Below are 19,370 nucleotides of genomic sequence, written 5' to 3' on the forward strand. Positions count from 1 at the left end.
ACTCCTCGACCTCCAGTGCAAAGTAGGTGAACCAGGGGGCAAAGCCCCCAGTTCAAAGCCACTGATCGGTGAGTGAACGATGAGACCGGTGAGTGAACGTGGCTCTGAACGAAGCACTGTATGGTCGTTGAACGATGCATAGACTAACATGCAGCGCTAGTATACTTGGAATTGAAATCGGCCATTGAGGGGACAAACTGGAAGATTATTACATATTTTTTGTGTAATTGAGAAGTTGATATTGTGGTAATTATTCATATTGAATGAAAAAGACTAAGAAATTGTCAAAAAAACCACTGATTTATTGATAATTGGAAAGACGGGTTTCGGTTATTACACCATTGTCAATCTCTGATAAACTCTGTTATCAGACATCAGATATCAGATCCATTGATATCTCTGTTTATCAGAGATTGACAATGGTGTAATAGCCGAAACCGGTCTTTCTAATTATCAATAAATCAGTGGTTTTTTGACAATTTCTTAGTCTTTTTCATTCGATTATTACATACCAAAGATCTTGAAGATTTTTGTAATCTATAATATTACAAAAAATATATATTATATAACATCTCGCGCTAAAATACCTCAATGGTAGCCTTTAATTTCAAGTGAGTGCTAGCATTGGGAAGGCATAGGTATTGTGGGTTTATACCTCTTCAAGGTTTTTGGTCTAACTGATAAGAAAAAAAAATGTCATATCCGGTTCGTTCACTGATCAGCTCATCATACTTTTCTACTGATGGAAAAGAAGTAAACAGAGTAGCTGAACGTAAACAGACATGGCTGAATACAAGGTTGTTTACAAATAATAGACTCCATTATTATTTATTTGGGAGCAGAGGAATGCATGATTACATAAATTCAATAACATTAAAAATATCTTAAAAAGCATTCAAAACAACTCCAATCACTTGTTGGTTTTCCATTTCAATAGATTATATAATGAGATAGGTTAGCTTCTAGTATTGTTTACAAAAATATAAGCAGCAGGGGAAACATCTGTCTCATGAGCCACCGTTCAGCCACAGAATACATACAGAATGGAAGGTATCAATCTAACCAAGACTTGAGTGCATCAAGACCACGACACATGACTGCATTATCTTGTTAAAAATTAAAAAAATACTGCTATATTACAATGCTAAATTTTCTTTCAAGATGGCGGATTTTGGCATCAGGGTACTAGCCGAGTTACCATTCTGTGGTTCTCTGTGATCAGGGTTTTTACTGAATGTAAAAAAACATGATGGAATTGATCGGTGGCTTTGAATGCAACCAATGCTATTAAGGTATTTGCACAAGTTCATGTTTTATAGTAAAGGTTAGGTTAGGTTAGCCACACACTCAGCTATGTTTAGCTTGGAATACATCAGAGAAAGTAACTGCTACAGTGCTAATATTATTATACAGTGGACTGAAGGAGAAGGAGAAGAAGAAAAAGAAGGCAGGAGTTGAAGAAGAAGACATGATAAAAAGAACAAGGCAGGGGGCGGAGGATAAAGGGTAGAAAAATGATGAGATGGGGAAGAGGAAGAAGAAGAGTTTCAGTAATTTTCACCAACCATGTAAAAGAATAAAGATAAATATGAACCATGTCCATCTTTGTTACTGGTATTAAAAGGGTAACATAAAGGAATCATTAGTCTCGGTTAGGTTGAATTCATACACTCCGATTCAAACCTGATTTATTTTTTAATTTACAAGTTGACATTCATCAAATATCTACAGATGGAAACGAATTGGAAGGTACATTTGCCCAATTTCATTTATTCATTAAATATAATTTAATATTCATTCTTATGGAGTCTGACTTGTTAGCTGCTTCTTTGTATAAATCACGTTTCCAACCGAGAATGTGAATTTCATCAACTGAAACAAATAGGAACAATGAATATCATAAGTTTTCAAGAACCATTATAATATCATCAGTATTTATCATGAACTCATACTCTATGCACTAAAATCTTAAACATAGGGTACCAATGAGCTGTATAATAGAGAGCATGGAACAATATCTTACCAATGTTATGCTCCCATAATATAATAATAATTGAAAATTATTAAATTGGTAGGGTAAACTAGCCCATGTTGGGACACTTCAAGTTGTGGGAAATTAGTGAGTGTTAGGTTGACAACAACTGCGATGTTTCATCAGCTGTTTATAGCCTTAATTTATTATTACTGACATAATAACACACTATACATACAGTATGGAAACTTGGCTAGTACCCTGATGCAAGAATCCGCCATCTTGTTAGGAAGTGCCGCATTGTAATAGTATTGATGGTAGGTTCAGATCACTTTAGTGATCCGGATCAATTGATCTCGTTCACTGCCACGAGCCAATCAGAAGACCAGGATTGGAACTTCCCAAGGTTACGTGACGTGTCTAGTATTTTGCATCATGTAAAAAGCATTGGTTAGATAGGCGTTCGATTACAAGTTTCCATTCTGTACCTATTCTTCAGGTGCTCTTAACTCGTATTACAATGACGGTCATTATTGTCTTTTAATTAAAACAACCTGAAATTTATATACTTCCATTCAATTTTCATTGGAAAATCAAGAATCTTTTCTTGTTTGTCATACCATTATTACATTATTATTGGATTGTAAATTGTAGTGTGTATTTCAAACATGTGAAAGTGACACATTACGTAGCTACATTTGGACTGTCTTATAAAGGCCCCATACACTAGGGACCAAGTTCCCCAGTGTATGTGGGGAATTGGCGAACCGCGAACCAAATTCGTGACGAATTTGGTCTACAATCTGGATTAAAAACTTTGTTTGGTTCGTCCACCAGAGCGATATATTCTATCTATCTATATTCAATATATTTTCTTCTCACAGAAGCTGCAAACTTTGACATACTCATCTCTAGACCCCGAAAGACACTGAATATTAACGATCGGTTGTTCGCTCTCCCCACTACAGTGTGTGGGCAAATCCTACACGAACTTGGTTCTCCGAACCAAGTTGGCTGATCCAAGTTCCCTAGTGTATGGGGCCCTTAAAATAGAATTGGAACAGTTTTGGGCTTGTGGTACTTTTCTAGAAACTGTATTATGTTAAATTATTGAATAAATTAATAAATATCAATCCACAGAAGACTGCAGTTCGATACTTGAGCTATTAGTTTACTCTACTAGAGATTGGTGAAAGTGTTACATTCATAACTCTTTCCTCTATTTTCATAAATTATTTTTTCGGATACATAACATGGTTGTGTCAAGTCGTTGTATTCAAAATGAATTTTATACAATATTATATTGTGTCAATTTGAGGTCGTTCTCTTTTGTTACCATCAGCTCCGTCTCAATCACTTCAAGTCGGTTTCACCTATACTTCAAAATGAAAAATGACTCACATCTTTGAAGGTCATGTAGTTAAGTGTGAAAATGCCGTAAGGTTTGATTTGAATATCTCGATTAGCCTGAGTCAGCATAATATGCATCGTTTGTCTCAGCCAGCGGGGTTTGTCTACCCATGGAACTTCCATCAGTGATTCTCGGAGTTTATCATTCTAAAATAAATTATTGTAAAAAAAGATATACAATGAAAATATTTACACTTATTTTCTACTACATAAATTTGTATGAGCAAGGGTGATGATAGCCTAATTTTTTTCAAGTGGTGACACATAATTGACCGAGCGAAGTGAGGTCTAAGATTCAAGTCGACGGTTTGGCACTTCTCTCAATGTTTGAATGTTTATATATTGCGCATTTACGGCAAAACGCGGTAATAGATTATCATGAAATTTGACAGGTATGTTCCTTTTTTAATTGCGCGTCGACGTATATACAAGGTTTTTGGAAATTTTGCATTTCAAGAATAATAATAATATAAATATTGACAGGTATGTTCCTTTTTCAATTGCGCGTCGACGTATATACAAGGTTTTTGGAAATTTTGCATTTCAAGGATATCAATATAAAGGAAAAAGGAGCCTCCTTCATACGCCTATATTAGAGTAGAAATCAGACTATAGAATTATTCATCATACATCAGCTGACAAGTGATTACACAGATGTGTGGAGAAGCCAGTATATTGCTGTATTTCCATAAGTTCTATAGTTTCAATCAGGTACTTGTGGATGATAAGTTCACAGAACTACTAGTATTATATTTGAGATACAATTGACTGATAATTAATAACAAGAAACAATTATTCTTATCCGATATGCCGGGATCACTTGAATCACAGCTATCCTATCTAGTGAAGAAGGTAGTGGGCAAAGATACATTCTAAATATGTCGTTCTATAATTTCCACTGACTTAATTGCCGAACGTAGTGAGGTCTATACTTTAACTCGGATTTGCTTTTGTCTGTCTGTATGTAACGCGATTACAGCCAAACACGTCGATAGAATTCAATGAGATTTGGCAGGAATATTCATTTTTCAACTGCGCGTCGATGTATACACAAGGTTTTTTGAAATTTTGCATTTTAATGATAGTATGGAAAGAAAAGGAATTCCTCCATACTCTGATATCACTATTATTATATCATCTACTTCGAAGATAGGATCAATCAGACCATAGAGTTATTCATAATCAATCAGCTGACAAGTGGATTATTCATTGCATGCATTACACATATTTCTATAAGGTAGGGATTCAATATTTTTTATGATGTGTGCCCATCAGTATCAATATTCTCACATTTGAAAAACAAATTTAATATGCGATTAAAAATAAAATAAAAAATGATTGAATAAACTGAATAATGCTGAAGAAATTATAATATTCGTGATTGAAAAAATATTTTTTAAATAGTTGAGAAATATTTTTATCAAATGGAAAGATTATCACAAAACTGGATAAATCATCATATGGGATACAAATTCAAACGTGAACTGAGTTTATTAACATAAGTGAGTTTTTGATCTTGGAGGAAACAGTCCATAAGAGTAAATTATGATTCAACTGTGAATTGTGATTCAACTAGAACAGGTGACATCAGATACTTGTGGATGAGAAAACTGTGTGAGTTCTACCGGTACTGTTCACAGAACTACTGAAGGTAATTAATGTGAATCTTACTATAGGAAAATTTGCCGTATCCATTACTTTACCTGGTTGAAAATTCGTTGTCCATTCTGATAGATGAGAAATAAAACCACATTGGTAAAGAAAAACATGAAAACAGATAAGACAACTTTTTTCAACTCAGTCACCTATGAAATCAAGAGAAACCATTGTTACATTGTTATTCCGATTTTAATTATCAATTTAATTTCAATTCCTGTCTCATTCATACAATTTTACTGTGATTTAATATAGTTTAAATTCTATGTGAACCAATGAGAGAAGCGGATATCAGTGCAATTATTAGTTGATCGCGGTTTAAGGCTGTGCAAAGGCTAAAAATGAACTTTCTACTCGTGATATTTTTCAAAGTTTGTCGATTTGTATATCATCAAGCTATCAAAATGAAAAAGTTTTCTTGGGAAAACATTTTTTTCTGATCATTAATTTTTGAGATATGAGCGCCTAAAGTTTAAATTTATGGGACAGAACATTACAAATTCTGTAAGAGATAAATCCATGAGATTTAATGGATGGATTCTTCATGGTATTGTTGATCTAGTAAAACAAAAATTTTCTGAAAATATAAATTTTTGAAAAAGTTATTCAATTTACCAAAAATAACTCAACTAGAAGTTATTTTTGGTTATTTTTAGTAAATTGAACAACTCTCTTAAAAATTTATATTTTCAGAAACTTTTTGTTTTACTAGATCAGCAATACCAAGAAGAATCTATCCTCTAAATATCTCATGGATTTATCTCTTACCAAATTTGAAATGTTTTGTCCCAAAAATTTAAACTTTAGGCGCTCATATCTCAAAAAAGTAATGATCAAAAAAAAAAATGTTTTCCTGAGAAAACTTTTCCATTTTGATAGCTTGATGATATACAAATCGAAAAACTATGAAAAATATCACAAGTAGAAAGTTTATTTTTAGCCTTTGCACAGCCTTAAAGATTGAATTCAATAGTTGATTTCCATAGTGTTTACAAGTTTGTGTTTCTTGAATGGTTCCAAATTTTCTTAAATAACTCAATATTATTCGTTATAAGTGGTAATTGAGTGGAATATTTCTAATAAATTTATTAAATTAAGCCATCTAAATTTAAAATTTGTAGTTTCCATGTTTATTTTGGACTAAAATTTTATAAAAATTGTACAAGTGAAATTCTAACCTTATCTTGGACTTTGTCTCCTTTAAATTTGGAAGAAAAATACCACAAGGACTATCTTATTATATCTTCCAATGTTATTACATTAGTGTCATTTGCATTGTAAATAAATAAAATAAATAAATAAATAGTTTATTCATACGGGCTAAACCGATTCAAATATTGTTGACAGCCTAGGTCAGTTTTGATGCGTACAAATCGGAGGCTTCCAGACTCCTATAAATTTAGTTTTTTTTTTTTAAATAAATTTTATGATGTCAAAATGAATAAAAACGTAGTGAAAGATTAGGAATACAAGTTTAACAACCAACGGCGTTTCTAATTTGTTATTTTGATTACTAGCATAGAGAAAAGATAGCATAATAAGATATCAGTTGTCGTCAGTATTCAGCTTGAAATTTGCAACTTGAACGTTGTATTAATAACATGGGCAATTCACTTATGCCACATTTTCTCTACGTTAGTAGTATGTTGTGTAAGGTAGGGATTTCAGTTTGCATGACTAGTTTGTGCAATATTTCATATCAATACTGTTTCCAAAACTGCAGCTTCTTTGTTTAATGAAATTCTATTTGATCAAATTCTGATCATGTTCAAACTAAAAAAATCTTTTTAATAAATTAGTTTTCTTAGAATGTTGTTGGCACGAGATTTTCGACCAATCAGGTGGAAGTAGGCGGGGCTAGACACTACCTCCGTAAACAAAGCCTTAGTGCATTCTGGTGACGTCAGCACAGGTAGGGCTCCTACACCAATAAAAATCTGTTGATTTCAGCTGATCTATATCAGCTAGTGTTTCTATTGGTGTAGGAGCCCTACCTGTGCTGACGTCCATCAACCACCTGTCATGCACTATGGCTTTGTTTACGGAGGTAGTGGGCTAGATGGCGTCACCCAGTAATGGGTACCATGTAGTGGAAGACTTTCAAATTACATCTTGGTTAGTTTTTGAAGACTAGATGGAGCTACAAAATTATATCCAATCAGGGGAGAGTCGTAAGAGCTTGAATGTGTGGTTACAATCTTAATTTCTCTCATGATTATTTTTCCTTCTTTGTTAAAATTCTGTGCTAAAAAGTCTTTGAAACAATTGGGGAAAGTTGGAAGTCACTGCATTAGAAGAGTGGAAGTAATATAATTGTATTGCATCGACAACTATAGATTTTATTATCACAAAAAGTGATTTAATAATAAGCAGTTCGTGATGGAAAACAATATTGAAGAAAACTATAGATTATTGAACCCAGTATAACTCGCTCAAAACATCTTGGAACATATTTATTCAAACTTGTATTTGAACGTTCACATGTGATTTCGCACATGAAGAACGCAATTCTTGAATTATTGTAACATATATGAGCCTTTAGCTTCAGCTAGTGCATGGGTAATAGAAAGTGCGAGGGTGATTTGATGAGATGATCAAACGTCCATGTCTAACAGCGGGATTCGAACCCACTATCAGGTAGCGCTATAGTGTCCACGTTATAATGGCAGTGTACGATTGACAATACTGTTGCTGTCCTCTTCTATCATACAACAAAACAGATAGCGCTATCTCTCTCTCGCTTTGCAATGTTGCCAGTTTGACAGAATATTTTACTTTCACTTTTGACAGTGATTGTACAAAAGTAAACAATTCTCAGCCGCCATTTTTTTCTTCATTCTATCAAAATACTTGAGTACACAAGTCGTATAGTTCATGAAAAATGTATTTTTGGAACAATTAAATAATTTTTAGTCATTACTGTATGAGAAACACAAATTAAAATACCTGAAATGACATTTTAAAAGTTGATAACTAACCATCCTAGACTTCATCCATGCTTCAGTTAGCCTATATGTAAAGGTTAGACCTACTCGTACCGGTATGAATAATATTAAAAGGTTATTTTAAAATTATTTCCATTGAAATTACATTAAAGGATTTCTATTTTTTAATACTTTTGAAAGAAATTGGAATAGAATAACTACCAAATAACTTAATTTCTGTTGTTTTGAAATTCAGATTGTTGTATCACAGCTTTTTAAATTAGCCGCCATTTCAGGTTTGTATAAAAATAAAAATCTGATCTCAGTTATGAAAGCAAATTTTCGAATCAAATTATGAAAAAAATTTGTTTTGTTAATTTGACATTGGATTGATTATTTTATCATGGAAATGATAATTATTATTAGATCAAATTTAATGGGATGAATTGAGTAACAGCTGTGTACACTCAGTGGCAAAATGGAGAGACTTGGCAAACGTTTTTCTCCTATCTTTCTTCACTGCCATTTAAACGTGGACCTCACTATAGCAGACTGAAGGGTGTAACGCCTTAAGGTGCGTACAGATTTACGCGCCGCAAACATGAGCAATTCACTTTTAATCAGCTGATGCCAAGCTTTTTATATCTTATCTTATACCGTTTCTGTAAAAATACAGATATAGTCAGCTGATTAAAAGTGAATTGCTCATGTTTGCGGCGCGTATATCTGTACGCACCTTTAGTCGTCTCAGCTACCCTGGCCGGCATTATAGTCATTATATAGAGTGAATTGATTTGTGTTACCTAATGTGGGTTCTTACTTTGAGAATAAAAAACGTGAACACACAGGACGGTGCCAATACAATAAGTTGTAAACAACAGATCACAAATTGTGAATTATCGGCATAAGTCTTGCAGTTCCTGAAAAACTAGATTATATAAATAACAATTCACCATATAACTTATATAATCGAGAAATAAAAATTAAAAAATCAAAGTACCCTTTTTTAAAGAAGTTTACTCACAAAGTTTCAACAGTAATGTAATTTTCAGTGATTTTCAGACCAACTTGAAAATTAAATTACTGTTGGAACACGTTGTGAGTAAACAACATTATTTTTTAGAGGAGAACTTGGATTTTTATTTTTATTTCTGGATAATTAAGAGTAGCCCTAACATAAAAAGGTAACAGATGGAATTAAATAGAGAATGCATTTATTCAAATGCTAATTAATATATAATTATTATTGAACGAAAATCCTAAATAAATGCTGCAAATCACCCCGACGACCTCTGCTACTGCAGACATTGACAACAGGGCTAACAGCTGGATGGAAATTCGATGAGAACTACTATCCAAAAATTAGTTGCCAGCCCGGGAATCGAACCCGGTACCTCCCAATTGCCAGTCAGGAATGCTTGCTAACTTATGTAATATATTTTTGATGATAACTATTATGATGATGAAGCTATTATGTACCTCCATGATTCGAAATAACATTCCTATAATTCTACAACCTAGTTCAATCTTATTTTTATCATTTCAATATACAGAGTGATTATAAAATGACTTTACAACTTTGAAAGCACATGAATATTTATTGAAATTACTTACAGAATTGAGAAAGGTGTCATTTTGTTACAAAACACTTCAAGTTTAAGGTGTGGGTGTTATTTTGGTTGGATGTGACAGTCGTTGGTAATGCGACATACACCCCACCGATAATCGATTTCTTGCCACACTCGTACAAAGGGAACTTGTCCAACTTGTTCAGCATGACGGTGCGCCAACTCACTTCCACAGAGAAGTTTGGGATTTTCTAGATATTCGCTTTCAACTTCACCGGATTTACCATGCAGGGCCAATTGCATGGCCACCTCGCTCACTGGATTTAACACCGATTGATTTCTTCCTGTAAGGTTTCATTAAGGATAATGTTTTTGTTCCGCCTCTACCTGACAATCTTAATGACCTCCGGAATCGGATCATATTCGGATCGCTGCGGTTGCACAAGTTACGTCTGATATTGTGGTACGAGTGTGGCAAGAAATTGATTATCGGTGGGATGTATGTCGCATTACCAATGGCTGTCACATCCAACCAAAATAACACCCACACCTTAAACTTGAAGTGTTTTGTAACAAAATGACACCTTTCTCAATTCTGTAAGTAATTTCAATAAATATTCATGTGCTTTCAAAGTTGTAAAGTCATTTTATAATCACTCTGTATTATTCTTAAGGGGGTCATTGACAGAGAATGTAGAAGCGGCACGTAGGCCTACCTACTCAAAGAGCTCAATAAAAACTGGAGGCAACAGTGATTGAGGCAGCAGTGTTTAGTTTTACAGTATTTTTTGCTGCTTCGTCAATTCAAATTTATCAGTAGTTGAAATAGAATGGATATATCACTCAGTACAGTATTTTTTTATATTTTACTAGCTGGCCCGTCGAACTTCGTACCGCCAAATGCATCTCATGACAGACTTTAGCACACGGATGCACACCTGAGGAGTCGCGATGCGGCATTCTGCATCCAGTTGGTTCTTGCTTATTGGTTTGAATGGAAGAACTCACACACACTGAATGGGGAATGGCATGGAACGGTGTGATAAGGCAGTCTCCATAAGATAAGCACTTTTTATCACAAAGCCGCGCCTCCAAAGGTGTTCTTAGCCTTAGCTTAAGCTGATGCACTATATTTTTATGGAAATTATCCAACATCAGTATTTACATATTTATATCTCAATATGGACTTCCTATGTGCTTAGTTAGTTGTACAGCAGTTTGTATTTTTAGTTATAGTTGAATTTAGCTTGCTGGGAATTGGATGGTATATCTCCTTGCTGCTGATTTTCCCGTGCATATTCTAAATTCACAGCATTTCGAGTTCTACGACCCAAGTTTGGACGCCGTTCGTACCGCCGCATTTTTAAGAATTAAAATTTTGTGAATCAGTAGAAAGAAAATTGAAAAACAGATCTATCGACGGCTGTTGGATGACGCAATGATTATAAAAGCTGATTTTTATTTCCGTGTGTGGCCAGCTCACAAATCTTCTCTCATAAGGATTACATGTAAGGCCGGTTACAGAGCTCGACCGACCGTCAGTGCGTTTGTACCATCCTGACCGTACGCATCGATGAATCAGTTTTACACATTCAGAGCTCGACCGACCGTCAGTGCGTATGCACCATCCTGACCATACATCAGTTTTTCTGACTCACAAAATGGACGCCTTTACAGATTGTTTAATTGCAGCTTATTATCTTCGTAAACAAAAGATTAAAAGACGTAGATATCAAGTTCACCCGATGGTCGCCCAAAGAGCATTTCTAAGGGAATTTAGTACCATTATATACATCATTGCTTGGGGTGAAGATACATTTTTCAACTACCTCAAAATCTCCATCAGAAATTTTGATGAGTTATTTCGAGCTTGTATCACCATTGGGAATACTTGCAGTCACTTTAAGCTACGGTTCAAATAAATGTAGATAATATTACCGTAATAATATATGATTTTTTTCAATAAAAAATTCAGAAATGATTGAAGAAATGTAAAGAAAAACTCTGAATTCAAATATGACACTATTAATATTGAATTCATTCTTTATGCTATTCAATCCAATATCAGCTGATTGTCGGGCAGAGGTGTCAGCACATTGGTTATGTTGCGATCAGTACAGCTCTGAAAGCTTCTATTTGCTTCAATAGCGCGTCAGTTGACCGATGGAACGGATGCGCACGAGCTCGAGCGATGGTATTCATACGCTGTATAAAACGCATGGTCCTGACCGTGCGCGTGCGTGCCGCTCAGTCCTGCTCTGTACGGATACATGGAATATCTATGGAAAAGACAAGCGCGACTGACGTACCGCGAGCTCTGTAACCGGCCTAAAATTTGAAGGACCGTAGGAAAGAGTCCTGAAGTCGGATTATAAATTTGATAGGCCATAAACCTGGTCCTGAACATAACGAACACAACTAAACAAAAATCATCAAATTCGGTGCACAAAAAAAGTTATTGAATGTCAAAATTTGAGGCTCGATTTTTATTTATTATAGATTAGTGCATGACATGTTTCAACTGAGAGCCATTTTTAAATAGAGCGACTTATAGGAATGGAATGCAGAAAATATAAACAAAAGAAAGTACGACATGTAGTTGTCAAAAAAGTACGTTTTTTTGTTCATCTTTTGATCAATTCTCTTAGGGCCGGTTTCCGAGCTCGGGATTTGGCTAAGTCCTAGACTTAAAACAGCTGGAGTCAGAAAATTAGCTTTCCAAAACGGGGCGTAGTCGCAGTTTTTATAACAGTAGTCACAGTTTTTATTTCCTCATTTCTATAATTTGAAACGTTTTTCTTTGACGAAATCAAACATTTCTAAATAATTCAAAATAGCTGAAACTTCACACTAATTTTTCTTTATTCTATTTTGTGTTTAATTTTCTAGTTTTTTTTTTGAAATTCAATTCAAACGTGACTATGACAATGACTGCGACTACGCCCCGTTTCGGAAAGCCAATTATCTGACTCCAGCTGCTTCAAGTCTAGGACTTAGCCAAATCCCGAACTCGGAAACTGGCCCTTAGATTACTGTGGTATTGTAGAGTGAATATTTGAGGTAAGCTTCTAACTTCAATTTGGATGACAATCTACATTGTTTAGAAATAATGGGAAATATGAATAAAGTTGAGCATTTGCTTATACTTCTAAAATATGGAGCATTTGCTTCATTTTCTATGAATAAACGTGAGCAAAACCTTTTGCTCATGCTCATCAAAAAAATAGTTTGAGCATTTGCTCAAAAGTAGAAGCTTTTGCTCAAAATTATATGAATAAACTAAAAGCTCAACTTTTGAAGCAAATGCTTCAAAAAAGGTGAGTACAGTCTAGAGCAGCTTATCACCTTTTGCTCATAGTAAAATGGCTCAACTAATTCGTATGAGGAAGAGGACACTATACCAGATACGATCACAACCAATAGTTGAGAACTGTATAACTCTTATTAGGTTCAACCATGATATATATATATATATATATATTACCATTAGCCTACAAAAGAATAAATACAAAAGATATAAAGATAACCATCACAAAATAGGAAATAAGCATTCAAGAAGATGAGAGTGTAGACGATTATAAGAAGGCTATTGATATTATAAGAATATGCTGAAGATTATTATAGAGATGAAATTTTTCACGCTATTATTTCAAAATTCTAAACTCAACTAACCTAAAACTCTATTCATAAATAGAAAACAGAGCAGACGATGCAAACACAAGCGGTGCCCCCTACATTATTTAGGAGGCAATAAATATTTAGCGCTTCCGTGAGCTATAAAAACAAAGTAAGGCCACAAAAGCGAATCAGCTGATGAAAAATCTTTAAAATACGTGATCATTTGCTCCAGAGTTCAGGAGCATAAGGTAAGAGTAAAAGGTGAAGCTTATTCATATATAGAAATGAGCAAATGCTTTTGCTTCTACATTTTGCTCATGAGCAAAACCTTATGCTCCATGCTCTTGCTCATGAGCATTTGCTCTGGTTTTATTCATATGGGCTAATATGAATGCAATGGTATCAATGGTTTTTTGTAGTTTGGAGAACTTAGTTGTTTTTATACTTATTGATTAAATATTAGAATTTGCCACTGCCATAAATGAATAAGGATATACTCACATAGTTCTCAAATAGAAAGTTTTTCAAATCAACATCACTAACTCTTCAATGGATTCAAGTTTCGAAATGAACTAACCTTATAATGCACTGGTGGCATGCCACTATTCTTGCCATGTCTGCCTTCAACTGAAACATCCTTTTGAAGTCTTCACTCTCATAAACCGCATTGAAATCCTTGTATTTTTTGCGAAGATTATCGACCAGAACATAAATTGTATCAAAGTCAACCAAAACCCTTGCAGAGGAGAAACATAGTATGGTAATTAACACATATCCCTCGCTAAAAACAGACACAATTACAGTCATTTGCAGTATCAAGTCGTATATGAAGAAAATTGGCTGGTCAAATTCTGGTGGAATGTAATATAAAAACGGCATCATTGAAAACGAATCAGGTAGTTCTCCCGAGTAAACTGAAATCTGAAACCATGAGAAGATAGTGTTCCTGAAGAGAACACCAAATAACATGCACTTCATCGCCACTTTGATGCACTTGTGTGTGAAACTGATATTTGAGAAGTAACTTTTATGGATTGTATCAATCTCTTGCCAAGTTCCTACCTTATCTTTGAAATCTTCTCTGCTGACGAAAAAATTCTCCTCAATCAATTTGATCAGTCCTCTGAGTTTCTCAGGTTTAAAATAGTTTTCTAAAATACATACATATACCAGAGTACACGACAGTCCGTCTCCGAAAGCCTGGATTGCAATGTCAGTATTATTCACTGCTGGAACAGCCGTGTATATACCCACAAACACAATTGTACCAATTGCTATCATGGGATAAAAGAGTATTGAAGCGTGTTGCTGGTCACAGGCCATAAACTTCACATACGCCTTGAAAATTGCTGTGTTCTCCATCTCTGAAAAAACTTTGTAATTTTCTCCTTTGCTTTCTTTGTAAAGGCTGAACTTGGTAAGCTGTATGATGTTCCGAAAATAAGGTATTGTTTTCACCTTATGAAATTGGGATGTTGATACAAGGGATACTGTGACTATTTAAAGACTAAAAGGTTCAGAATAGATTGAATTTCGAGTCAAGATTTTGACAACTTCAAGTCGTATCATATAATATCAATAGTGGAGCTGAATTCTCGCTGGAAATTATATAAACACCAAGATTTCAATATTTCTTTATAGAACAATAGTTTGTAACTGATAGTTTTGTTTCGGTTTTGTATATGTTTGGACTTTTTAACATCAAAATGTACTTTATTCCGAAGTGAAAAGTGTACAAATTTAAAGTATTGTGCTGACTATAACCTTAGTGTCCGGTTTCCCATTAGGGAACTTTGGACTATATACGGCGAGGTGAAACTACCCTTGGGTCTCCCCACCATTCAAAGCCATACGCTAATAATAATAACTGAAAAAAATGAGTTTTGTTACGTTGATATGTACTAGGAAAAAATAATTTCGAGACGACAATGAAACCATACCCTATTACGTTTTGAACTGTTTATGGTTGTTACACCCCCACTCCATTCAGAAATCAGATACTCATGTGGACATCCTCACAAAAATATAAATAAAAAATGATTCTTCGAAACAGTCTCCAAGTTGAAAATTGGCAAACTGAGGTGTCACTTCTTTGAAGCCCAAAAATAAATGTGAGTCCTGGGAGTATGTTGCCAAAAAGACAGGAATGATTGAAAATCATAATTATACATTGAAGAGAAGTACATTGTGACAAATCATAATAATTATGAAGAAGATGTTGCTACTCTGAAAATGATGGATTACTCTAAGGTGTACTTTAGATTGTGTAGTTGAGGTGTGCTTATTGGTTCTTAACGATGAACATGATTGACAAGAAAACTGCAGTGCATTTCAAGATGGTATTTATGTACGAAATTATAGACATCAGAGAAATATCACCAACCAATTCTATGAATAATCAATTGGAAAACCGAGGTAATAACCTCATGATTTAGGAGCAGAAAATAGTATACTTGTACGAAATAATAGACAACAGAGAAATATCACCAAACAATTATATGAATAATCAATTGGGAAACGGAGATAACAACCCTCGGTGATGATGATTTAGGAGCTAATCGGTTTCAGTTCTAATGGGGCAGCCGATGCAGTCACATCGCTTCTTATATCGTTCTACAGAGTGAAAGTTGTGTAACAAGTTTTTTGCCGGCCTCCTGGTGTTAATCTTACAGCCTACTTTTAACCTAGTGAATCAATAGAATACTTATTTATACTATACTATTATTTTTTCCTCCACCCACTGTCTAAAGTACTTACTTTACTCCCTGAAACATAATACTAAAGTGTCACTTTTTCGCTCTCGGTAGTAAAAAACAGAAAAAATTCCTAGGGAGGAAAATTGACTCCATTTAAATAACATGGGAAGCATCTCTATTTTAAAAACTTACATTGTAATAGGTAAGAAGGTCTAAGCTCAGACGAGGAAGCATAAATAGAGTGGTCAGTCATTGAGCCAACTAAATTCAATACCTCAACCACATTTTATCAACATATGAAATATATGTGTGTATGCTAAAATTATTACAAACTTCATATCACTATACTAAAATAATGTATAAATATTTTTTTCATATTGCATGCTATTCAAAATACCAGCCAACGAATATTCCTCATTAACTAATCAAATTTGGAACTTCATCATAGCTGTAGTTGATGCGGCCATTGTTGTTACAACTTTTGCCGACAGATAGCGCTGTCGGCGGAGAACTGTGATTACAAGCCAGCTGTTTCTGTTTACTTTTTAGATAATGTTGTAACACATTGTTTGGTCACGTACGTTTTTAAAAATTATTTTATTTGAAGCTTTTATAAAAATGTAGGTGGAGGAAAAATGTTGTGTATAACACAAGTGAAAAATGTTTTTTCTCTCTCAGGAAAATTGTTGCCCTCGGCTTCGCCTCGAGCTTCAAACTTTTTCCTCAGGGAGAAAAACAGCACTTTTCACTCTAGATATACAAATAACTATCAAATAAACTGTTGTAATATCTTATTTTAACTTTAAATTCAATTTTATATCTAGTGAAAAATCAAACATGAGTGAAGAGTGATCTAGCTGCAAAAACAAATCAACAATAGTGATTCCAAAAAAACTGTCTCGTGTCCGGCCTGTGAAGCAAAATATCATTCTTTGTGTGTCATCATCAAAAACAAAAATGGAACTGTGTGAAGTGCTCAGCAGAAACATGGTCTACATCTGATAATATCAGTTAAACCCATTGTTATTGTGTAGTAGCTGATACAGCACTTGGAATAGTGTATAAGCTCTAGTAGTTACATTCTTTGTCTCATTTCTGTATTTTGGGCATATTTTTGCCGGTTTGTTTCTTGAATAAATCGTTTTTTAAATTTCGGTTTCGTGTTCCGTTTACTTAAGTAAGGATGAGGAGAACGTAGTCCTGAATGACTTCTGGAAGGAGAGTCAAGCTTCATGGCTCTAAAACGACGAAAGTTGAGCTATTTTACAATGAGCCAAAGGTGAAAAGCTGCTCTAGACTAGACTCACCTTTTTTGAAGCATTTGCTGCAAGTTGAGCAAATGCTCAAACCATTTTCTTGATGAGCATGAGCAAAAGGTTTTGCTCACGTTCATTCATAGAAAATGAAGCAAATGCTCCATATTTTAGAAGTATGAAGTTGTATTTCAAAAGACAAGTAGTACTCTTTGTTAAGCGATTTGAAATTCATTTGTTTATTTGCATCATAATTTATGGAAGCAAGAACCTGTAAATGTATATATGTATATTACACTAGTAGTTCTGTGAACAGTAGACCTCACGCAGTATTCTCATCGACAAGTACCAGATTGAAACTATAGACCTCATGGAAATACAGCAATAGACTGGCTTCTCCACACATCTGTGTAATCACTTGTCAGCTGATTTATGATGAATAATTCTATAGTCTGATTTTTACTTTCCTTGCCCTATTACTATTACCATAGGTAAGGAAAGTATTGCTTTCCAAAAAAATTAAGGTACCCTAATTTCATGTTTTCTATACGTTTCAAGGTCCCCTGAGTCCAAAAAAGTTGTTTTTGGTATTGGTCTGTATTTGTGTGTGTGTGTGTGTGTGTGTGTGTGTGTGTGGTGTGTGTGTGTGTGTGTGTGTGTGTGTGTGTGTATGAGTGTATGTGCGTCTGTGTACACGATATCTCATCTCCCAATTAACCGAATGACTTGAAATTTGGAACTTAAGGTCCTCATACTATAAGGATCCGACACGAACAATTTCAATCAAATGCAATTCAAGATGGCGGCTGAAATGGCGAAAATGTTGTCAAAAACAGGGTTTTTTGCGATTTTCTCGAAAACGGCTCCAAAGATTTTGATCAAATTCATACCTTAAAAAGTCATTGATAAGCTCTATCAACTGCAACAAGTCTCATATCTGTAAAAATTTCAGGAGCACTGCCCCATCTATGCAAATTTGATTTTAGATTCTCAGTTATCCGGTTTTAGATACAATTTAAACAAAAACTTTCGAGTGGAAAAGATTGAGCATGAGAATCTCTACAATTAATGTTCAGTAACATTTTCACCTAACATTAAAAATAAGCTCGAAATTCTAGAAAATATTATTTATCCAATTGCAAACTGTTGGCAACTGTTGATTCTATTAAATGATTCACTATGAAGAGATAGCAGACCTCGAGTGTCTCCAGCGTTATTGCCCTGTCACCAGCTGGCTCAAATCTTTGAATAGTAGACTTGAGATGCGCGGGAACACTAGCGTCAGGTGATCAATTTTCATAACGGCAAGGAAAGTTGTGTGAGTGCACCACACCAGATTTTTACTCTAATATTGGATATGAAGGAGGCTCCTTTTTCCTTTTATATTATCCTTGAAATGCAAAATTTCCAAAAACCTTGTATATACATCGACGCGCAATTAATAAAGGAACATACCTGTCAAATTTCATGAAAATCTATTAGCGCGTTTCGCCATAAATGCGCAACATATATAAACATTTAAACATTAAGAGAAATGCCAAACCGTCGACTTGCATCTTAGACCTCACTTCGCTCGGTCAATTAATAATGTATTTTATGCTTGATAAATTAGACTATGAACACGACATAGAATAAATGAACAACTGAACGAACGATTTGATGAATGAACTGAATATCGTTTGTATGAATGAATATAGTAGATACCTCAGACTGCGATTCAAGTTCTGGTAGAGACGAGAGTGCTTGAACCGGATTGGCTATGACAGTCCAGACGAAGGCCTCTGATTGGTCCAACAGGTGCAAATGGAGGCAGAGCATAGTTTGTCATAGCCACACGGTGAATGCCTGCTTGTTAGATTGAGAGCGCACCATCGAGCTAACCAAACTCGAAACCTGACATCAAATCGACCCAACAATTATTTCAATAGGTTTTTGTGTAGTTGAGAAGTTGATATTGTGGTAATTATTCATACTAGTAGTTCTGTGAACAGTAGACCTCACGCAGTATTCTCATCCACAAGTACCTGATTGAAACTGTAGACCTTATGGAAATACAGCAATAGACTGGCTTCTCCACAAATCTGTGTAATCACTTGTCAGCTGATTTATGATGAATAATTCTATAGTCTGATTTTTACTCTAATTTTGGAGTATGAAGGAGGCTCCTTCTTCCTTTTATATTATCTTTGAAATGCAAAATTTCCAAAAACCTTTATATACGTCGACACGCAAAAAAAAGGAACATATTTGTCAAATTTCATGAAAATCGTTTT

The 19,370-nt window shown here is 34.6% G+C and overlaps 2 protein-coding genes across 3 annotated transcripts in view; one reads left to right on the top strand and one right to left on the bottom strand.

The window, feature by feature from the left end:
* The window catches only part of LOC111043467 (gastrula zinc finger protein XlCGF8.2DB-like), a 138,967-nt gene that overhangs the window by 108,930 nt on the left and 10,667 nt on the right, over positions 1 to 19,370 (top strand). The window lies entirely within an intron of this gene.
* LOC120354183 lies at positions 1,605 to 18,993 on the bottom strand. Of its 2 annotated transcripts, none has more exons than XM_039440720.1 (3): positions 18,802 to 18,993; positions 3,374 to 3,529; positions 1,605 to 1,872 (listed from the first exon to the last, which is right to left on the bottom strand). In XM_039440720.1, the coding sequence occupies exons 1-3, from the start codon at positions 18,913 to 18,915 to the stop codon at positions 1,801 to 1,803; spliced, it is 342 nt and encodes a 113-aa protein (XP_039296654.1). In that variant the 5' UTR covers positions 18,916 to 18,993; the 3' UTR covers positions 1,605 to 1,800. The 2 variants fall into 2 exon arrangements, with proteins under 2 accessions (XP_039296654.1, XP_039296655.1); XM_039440721.1 differs by lacking the exon at positions 18,802 to 18,993 and adding an exon at positions 5,086 to 5,442 and having other exon boundaries at positions 1,653 to 1,872.

This window comes from Nilaparvata lugens, chromosome 14, assembly GCF_014356525.2.
Source record: "Nilaparvata lugens isolate BPH chromosome 14, ASM1435652v1, whole genome shotgun sequence".
In the NCBI taxonomy this organism is placed as follows: domain Eukaryota; kingdom Metazoa; phylum Arthropoda; class Insecta; order Hemiptera; family Delphacidae; genus Nilaparvata; species Nilaparvata lugens.

Coding starts and splice junctions, on each gene's coding strand:
- LOC120354183 (XM_039440720.1), bottom strand. CDS start 18,915: ATGCTCTGCCTCCATTTGCACCTGTTGGACCAATCAGAGGCCTTCGTC. Junction 3,530..18,801: donor AACTTGAATCGCAGTCTGAG/GTATCTACTATA, acceptor AATTTATTTTAG/AATGATAAACTCCGAGAATC. Junction 1,873..3,373: donor ACTACATGACCTTCAAAGAT/GTGAGTCATTTT, acceptor TATTTGTTTCAG/TTGATGAAATTCACATTCTC.